Source organism: Kryptolebias marmoratus, linkage group LG23 (genome assembly GCF_001649575.2).
Source record: "Kryptolebias marmoratus isolate JLee-2015 linkage group LG23, ASM164957v2, whole genome shotgun sequence".
NCBI classification, from domain to species: domain Eukaryota; kingdom Metazoa; phylum Chordata; class Actinopteri; order Cyprinodontiformes; family Rivulidae; genus Kryptolebias; species Kryptolebias marmoratus.
In genome coordinates, this window is record NC_051452.1 from 4328294 (window position 1) to 4336799 (window position 8506).

Below are 8506 nucleotides of genomic sequence, written 5' to 3' on the forward strand. Positions count from 1 at the left end.
CCCGGTGACCCACGTACGGGCGAGGGAACACTTTGTCCAATTCTGTTTCTCATCGTAAGGGGTCTTTGGGCTGCACTTTGTCTGATCCCTCACCTAGGACCTGTCTGCCTTGGGTGACCCTACTAGGGGCATGAAGCCCCTGACAGCATAGCTCCTAGGATCATTGGGACACTCAAACCCCTCCACCACAATAAGGTGGCAGCCCAGGGAGGGAACATGGTGTTCGTTACTGACAAACTGACAAGCACAGAAGCCAAAAAACGGAACACCACTTGGGTTCACATCAGAGGCGCCACTTTTCCAAATCCTGCCCTCCAGGTTGCCCCTTTATTACTCACGTGGGCACTGTAGTCCCCCAGAAGAATTATGGGAGTCCCCAGCTGGAACACCTTCCAGCATCCCTGCTAAGGACTCCAAGAAGGCTGGATACTCTGAACAGCAGTTTGTTGCATAGGCGCAAACAACAGTCAGGTGCCTCCTGCAGGTGGTGGGTCCACAGGAAGGAGAACCCAAGTAGCTCATTCAAGCTGAGCTACATGAGGCCCGATCACCAGGCACTCGCTGACGAGGCCCTCCCCAAGGCCCAGTAACCCACATCTGGGCAAAGGACATCTAGTTCCTTGTTGTCTTATATCCTTACAAGTTTTTTTTTTTTAACCAGATTGAAATTCAGTGGTATAATTTATTTTCTGGTATATTCACCTATCTTGTCAGGATTGGTAGTCCTTATAGGGAGCCAATAAAGAAGAACGTCATTTTTGGGTGAGGGGTTAGGTTTAGGGCTACAGTTTGAATTAAGTTTAGGTTAGGGTGGTTAAGATGGTTTAGAGTTAGGTTTAAGGTCAGGTTTAGGCTACAGAAATGAATGGAAGTCAATGCAATGTCCTAGGATAAAAACACAAATGTACGTGTGTGTGTGTGTGTGTGTGTGTGTGTGTGTGTGTGTGTGTGTGTGTGTGTATTAGGGGTGGGAATTTTTAGATACCTCATAATCTGATTCGATTTAGATTGAAATGGTTGCGACGTGATTATAAAATAAATAGCGATGCATCCATAATCACACTTTCAACAAAATCCTGAGCATCTCTCTCTCAGACCTAAAATAAACAAAATATTTTGCTCTTCAATGCAGCATAAAACAATTTTCATTCAAACAGGATTATGGAAACAAAAAGATTGTTGAGAACAGAGACAATGGATGTCCATGCATTCCATTAGAGCTACTTGACCTGGTTCCTTCAGTGTTTCATGATTTTGTTTCTGATCCTGTTGAGTGTGGGGATGCCTAGTTTAGTTTTTTCAAAATAGGATAATCAAATTCTATCCTGGCTTCAAAGGCTGCAACATAAAGCATCTCACTGGGATGTGACTGTTGGAGAGTAGCTGGCGACTCAAAATTGCAAGATAAAAGTTTATTTTTTTTGAACTCTGTCTGAATTCTGAGTGTTTGAAACCAAGTGACCAACGAGCCATGCTGCTGCATTTTGTGTGACCATGTTTGAAAATTACAGCCTATTTTGTATGTATGACTTAGAAAACTCGAGCAACAAGACTGCAACCTCTGCAACTCAAACAAGGAAATTGAGAACCCCTCAAATTTTTTGAGACCTTCTGGAAAGTCCCTCAGCAAATGCTGTTCGCCAACAGTCGTAGGTCAGATTCTATCTACTACCAGCAGTTCTCTTTCAAACCTTACAAACCGTGCCTTCAGGGATGAGCAATCATGACCAATTAATGTTTCTTCTCCTCTGGGTGAAAATGTGTACTCAACATGAATACAGTGTGGTTGTTGTCAACGTCGTTTTTCTCTTTAACTTCATACAGTAGAAACTGAAATTCTTGCAATGCAGAAGGTGCCTCTTGTTGTGTTTATGCTGTAAACAGTGCAGGTGCTGCACTTCTGTACTTCATAATTCTGCCTTTTGCAGGATATTTAAAGGGTGTTAACATTACAGAATTTTTGACATTTTTAAATAGATTCAAAAACATTCATGTCTGCATCACAACACTGAAAAATCGATTCTAACCCCCATCAGTAGTGTGTGTCTCACCTGAGTTCATCAGCTTCCAGAGCTGATCGACCAGAGCTTCGTTACACAGAGCTGAGTCTGCCGTCTTGGTGAAAGGAGGATTCTTACAGAGCATGCCCAGAATCTTATGTCTGCTTAAACAGGAAAATGAAAGTTACACAATAAAGGCATCATACGATGATTAATAATATTTTTAACTTTTCTTCAATATCTATCACCAAAAAACTCCACATGTAACATGTTGAAAATAACACTTCTGATGATCATAGCAGCTTTTTCCAGGGTAATTCACTGAAAAGCTTGCTGTAGAAGGTTTAAATATTTAAGTTTAAGTTAGTCATCTAAGTAAAATGAACAGACACTGGTTAGACAAAGTAGACATGTAAAGTAATTAACTCTTTAAAGTGCAGGTTTGCAGCATGTGATAATTATATCACAGTGGTGGTAGTGTACTGGGTTGGCATTTTATCGCTGCAAATGCTTCATTGGGCCTGTTGGGACACTCAGAATACACCATGCACTAGAAATGTTTATTTAAGTATAATAAGTTTTTCTTCTGTGCAATGACACAGCATACAGCACAGACAAGTTGTTAACAGTGTGTGGCAGTACAGAGTGATACATGTAGCACCTAACAAGATGGATGCCACAGATCTCACCTAGTGCCATCAGTGGCCATTCCAGTGAACTTTTGTTTTAGTGATTTTGCCCACTATGTCAAAAAAGGTTAAAAACCAAAAACAACTGGACTTCTATTCTGTAGTTGAAGACGTTTCGCTTAACATCAGAGGAGCTTTCTCAATTCAGAAATAGAGAGAGTGGAGTTGAGCTTTTAAAGCTGAGATGTGATGGAAGCTGGATTGCTTGCAGATTGTTCTCACTCTCCTAACAATGGAGGCTCATTAGGGTCCTTGTTTATCTGACTCACTGATGGGCCCCTCTGGTCACATGAGTGCAGGTGTTGATTGGAGTGAAACTGACTGGGGATCAGGCCTAAAGCTCCATTATATGTTTTTGAAAGCTGGAATCTGAGACCTCCTCAGAGAAAAATAAAATGCAACATGTAAAATAAGAGGACAAAGTTTCTGAATCTGCAGTGTGTGCTCTTAACTGACCTGACATAGTGAACAGGGTCATTCTGGACCATGTTGAGCAGCCACTGCAGTTCTGTGGTGCACCTCTCAACTGCATAGAAACAAAGAACAACAAAATGAACAAAATGAACAAAAAAAGACAATGTGCCAGTATGTCTTGTAACCATGAAATTCTTCCAGTGGCTCATGATAAATTTTGATACCAGACAAACACACACTTGGGCAAAGTTGTTGTCTCATTAACTTAATTATCCTGTAGTTGCTACAACTTTGACCCCATGACCTTAAAATCAACAGGAATCATCTTTGACCTTTGAGGTGTCCAGCTGTGCACTTTGACATTTCCACATTACATTGTTGTATAGATTTGTGACCTTGACCTTTGACCTTAAACTTGGACTGGTTCTCCACTAAAATGTAATCACTTGTTTCCTGAAAATCCATTCAGAATATTTAGAGTAATCTTGTACACAGACAGACAGGCAGACAATGATGTGTGCCACATCGCATTAAGTAGCCTGATTGGCTAGAAAGGCATTATATAAATACAATTTATTTATCATTTACAGACAGACATTACTGAAAGCATAACCAAAAACAGTGAATTACTTTTTAATATCATACCTCTGGTGTAGTCAACTAGAGCTTCCAGCGCAGCAGTCCGAATGTCTACAAAGTGTCCGTACTCAGCATAGGACTTGAAAAGCAATGGGTCGCTTGGGATATGACCATTCTTCTGTAGCTGACGGATAGCTTTCAGACAGCTGAAGAAAGGTCAAAGATCACAAAAGTCACTAAAAAGACTTATTAGTCAATTAAATCCAGTTCAGTTTATATTGGACCAATTCCCAACGAAGGTCATCAGTCAATAACAAGTAAACAAGTTCAATTTTGGTTGTTAGTTTTTTTAAAATCCACTTTTAGCTTTTAGCTACCATTTTTCCACTTTTGGCTTGTAGTTCCAGTTTTAGAAAATGTAAACCTAATAAAAGAGAAGAATTTTTAGAAGAACACAGCTAACGCAGCCTCTCTATGCTCTGTACCTAACAGTGATGGTGTTCCTGAAGCTAGGCAGCAGTTTCTCCATGTTCAAGAATCTTGTGATTTCTTCCAAGATCAGACGGACATCAGTATTTAAATTGTCCACCGTCGGCACCTCGTTGTTGATGGTGATGGCTGGAGTTAGAGAGTTGGTCAGGGCCTCAATCAGATCTGCACGGTAGTAGTTATCTGAAAACTAAAGAAAGCCAAGCGGGGAGAGAAAAAATGAAAGGAATTCAACTTTCTGGAAGCGCTTTATTTTACTTGCAAAACTGGCCAAGATTTATGCAAAGTGAAAACACATGATGCTTTCTTAAACTGGCTCAAGTACCGCTTTGAATAAACTGAGCCAAGTGACTGTATGATATGGATCTATGAGGACTGCTACATAAACTTCAACAAGATTTTGTTTTTTTTAATAAAGCTGACAAAATAAAAACACATCACTTTGAAGAAGGTGATGGCCATATGAAGTAAAATAATTATTATTTTCATTTGCTGTGGAATGTCGTGTTAATGCTGAGACATCAGGATGACATTCACAGGTGGGCAGACTGGAACAGGTAAGGTAAAACAGAGGCCCAACATAGAAGATGGACCCAGAAGAAAAAGGGATGGATTAAAAAATTCATTGACTAATCAAAAATAAAACAAAGGAAATGACAAATTAATTGACTACCAAAGTAATCATTAGTTGCAACCCTAGTCCTAAAGCGTAAAACCTTAAAACTGAAACAGGACTCTCTGTTTCTTAGGACTGTATTATTGGGATGCAGAGCATAAATGCATGGCACAGCCTATGGTTTATTGCAGTATCAGCAACATTCTGTTAATTGAATTTTTAACATGCTAAATCAACAGTTAACAACAAACACCCCCACAAAGGGGGCCTACTTCTAACAAAACAAGAAGAAGAAAAATAAATAAAAAGAGAAAAAGCTCTATAATTACACATACACTTCCATACACTTATAAATATATATACACACACACACACACACACGTCAAAACACATCACTGTGGTGCTCAGTTCAGAACGATCTGACAATCTGTACCTTTAACACAGGACAGAAGGAGATTCCAGGCTTTTTTAATTAATCCAGTCTTACCAGCTAAAGTCAGACGGATTTTTTCCAGTTTAAGAAAATGAAGGACCTCTCTAATATGTAGGTGGAGCTGCAGATTTCCAGTTTGGCAGTATTAGCCTCCTGGTCAGCAGAGTTGTAAAAGTTAATAAGCCCTTTTTAGTGGAAGGAAGCCACACTTTGAACATGGCAGTTAAAGCATTAGGAGTGATATTATCTCCAACATCAAACTTCAGAGCAGAATCTCTTCTTGGAGGGACAGCTCTAAGACGTGAGTAATTTGCTGTGGTCTGCTGGCATCGTTCACAAAGAGAGAACACTGTGTCAAGTATTTTTGCAAGCCTGGTTTTAGTGTAGTGAGATTGATGAAAGATCCAAGATTACATGAAAATGTGCCCAACATAGATTAACGATCTGTGTACTCTAAAAAGTCTCCTCCCCAAACATCAACAGTCCCAAATCTGTGTCCAATACAGTTTTGAAAGATTAAGAATATTTAAATACATATAAGAGATCGACCCTGTCATTGAGGAGAGAGATTGCAGAAACACTAAAAATCTGAGGGGCTGGGAAGGGGATGAACTATGGACAGAATGTCGAGCTTGAAGGAATCTGAACAGAATAATCTTTAGGGGAAGACTGTTTTTTACGCTCTGTTGAAAAGAAGCACAAGCAGAATGAACAGAAACATTGCTCCAGGTTTTCATACTTAACCTAGCCCATATAGAGACAAAGTTATCCAACAAAAATGGAGTAGAACTATTTTTTTCTGCAAGCGGAGTCCAAACAGAGTGTGTTGGCAGCCAAAATACCATCGAAATTGAACCCAGATTTCAAGTCAGGCAGATTTTCTCTGATGGCTTCATAAGAAATAATTATAAAAACCTTCATTGCTTTTCACAACACCAAAGCTGTGGACACTGTCATTTTATAAACCTGGAAGAAAACAGTTGATTCATTTAGTTCATTTATTTTGTGCGGCCCCAGTTAAAACCAGTACCATTATGCTGTTATTAATATTAGGTATAATTATTAGTAAGTGTAGTTATATTTAGCTGTCAAGAAGACTTAAAACAAGTAAGTCTCACAGAAAAGATGAAAATGTAAACTAAAAAAAAAAAAAGGTGAGTGAAAAAAGTAAAAACGATCTATGTTTTATAGCATGTACTGTTACAGTTTCTGAAGAATGGAAATGTCTTTACTTTGTTCTTGCGGTTGTCATTGTACTTGATGAGGTCAAGTAGGAAGTGGAGAACGTCCTTGGGACAGAGGTTCTGCACATCTCTGAGTAACGCCATGGCAACAGGCATCGTCTAGGATGTAGCACAAAGACAGAACAAGATTCTCCTTCAAAACAAATGCAGAAACCAAGTGATAGTAGAATTTCTTGACTTTTCGAATCATAACTTCAACAGACTAAATGAGTAATGGTCACAGTGAGAAGAGTTTACCATGAGAAATTAGGTCAAAATCATCTAACTATGACACAGGAAGTTAACCCACAAGGTGCTAGAAACAGACTGACAGGTTAAACACAGTGTTGCCAACTCCTCAGTAAGGAAAGTAGCTTTTGGCTGTCCTTAAAGTCCTTGAAAGTTGCTAAATGATGTCATCGTCTAATTTGCATAATCAGTCATGTGCATATTTTATTTTATTTATTTATTTACTTTTATTTAACCAGGCAAATCCCATTGAGATCACAGATCTCTTTTTCAAGGGAGGCCTAGGCCTGAAGGCAGCCTAACATGCATGTTTTTAGGCTATAAAAATGGAAGCTGAAGGAGAGAGGAATAACAATGGGAGAGACAAGTTAGTAAAAATAACCTAAACATGTTTCAAACTACAAATGCACATTGTTTCAGTTCTTGTATTTTATTTTTTTAAATTTTACAATTTCAACCCTGCTGTCTTAAGCTTGTTACATACTCCACAAGAACCAACAAATCTGTTCATTTTCTCAAGCTGTAGGCAGGAAGTTCCCTTTCAGTCGATTCACTCAGTACAACACGTGTAGTATGGGTAGGGCTGGGCAATGTATCCAATATACTCGATGCATCACAAGTTTTTCAATTTACGATGGTAAATCTATCGCAACCATCGCTGTGCATATAGACTTCAACTTCCTCGCCACTTGGCTTGGAGCAAAGGTCTCCCTACGAATCTTCAAAGGAACACAACCTCTTGGAGGAAGAAAACAAAGTCCTCCTTGCAGCGGGAATACAAACTCAGGGGTTTCAGGAGCAGGGAGACATGACCGCCTATCATAGGCAGCCGCCAAAAAGGCGTTTTGTTCGGGGCCCAAGTCCCAAGAGGCGTTGTGTTTCCCCCACACAGTCTCCCAAGCACACTTTCCACACTCACACAATGTTTGCACTAAAAGTCCCCAGTTTGGGTGCTGTAAATGTTTTTCAAAGCACAACAAATGTTCAAAACGTTTGTGTACATTTTTCAGTAAAGACTGCATTTTCTGTAAAAAAAAAAAGTCTAAATTAAATGACCGCAGAAGACAGTCAAAGAACTCTGCAACGATAGAGGGCAGCACCTCCTCACTAACATTGCAGCAGGTCAGTCAGCTGGCTTCACAATGCCCTCTCTAGCATGCATGTGCACTTCCGCCATGGGTGCGAAAAATCGTTGCTAAGGGTTACTGGTTACAGATCCGCCGGAGACTCCTCGCTTCAAGACCGTGGTAAACGCAGCTGTAGGAGCCAAAGCAACAAAAATTCTGAGAGAGGAAATAAACAACCCCTCCCTGGGCTGCCACCTTACCGTGGTGGAGGGGTTTGAGTGTCCCAATGATCCTAGGAGATATGCTGTCAGGGGCTTCATTCCCCCAGTAGGGTCACCCAAGGCAGACAGGTCCTAGGTGAGGGGCCAGACGAAGTGCAGCCCAAAGACCCCTTATGATGAATAAAAATTTAGGATCCAGTGTTCCCTCAAACGGACGTGGGTCACCGGGGACCCACTCTGGAGCCAGGCCTGGAGGTGGGGCACGTTGGCGAGTGCCTGGTGGCCGGGCTTTCGCCAACGGAGCCTGGCCGGGCATAACACAAAGAGGAGACATGGGTCCCCCTTCCCATGGGCTCACCACCTATGGGAGGGGCCAAAGGGGTCGGGTGCAATGTGGGATGGGTGGTGGCCGAAGGCGGGGACCTTGGCGGTCTGATCCTCGGCTACAGAAGCTGGCTCTAGGGACGTGGAATGTCACCTCTCTGGTGGGGAAGGAGCCTGAGCTGGTGTGTGAGGTTGAGAGGTT

The 8506-nt window shown here is 41.0% G+C and overlaps 1 protein-coding gene across 4 annotated transcripts in view; it reads right to left on the minus strand.

Annotated features, from left to right (window-relative positions):
• The window catches only part of taf2 (TAF2 RNA polymerase II, TATA box binding protein (TBP)-associated factor), a 69822-nt gene that overhangs the window by 12100 nt on the left and 49216 nt on the right, over positions 1-8506 (minus strand). For all 4 annotated transcript variants that reach the window (XM_037973798.1, XM_017434392.3, XM_017434391.3 and 1 more), the window contains 5 exons: positions 6453-6563; positions 4168-4361; positions 3749-3888; positions 3146-3215; positions 2052-2161 (listed from right to left, as the gene is read on the minus strand). In XM_037973798.1, the coding sequence (XP_037829726.1) occupies positions 2052-2161; positions 3146-3215; positions 3749-3888; positions 4168-4361; positions 6453-6563 (625 nt within the window). The remainder of the gene's footprint in view (positions 1-2051; positions 2162-3145; positions 3216-3748; positions 3889-4167; positions 4362-6452; positions 6564-8506) is intronic.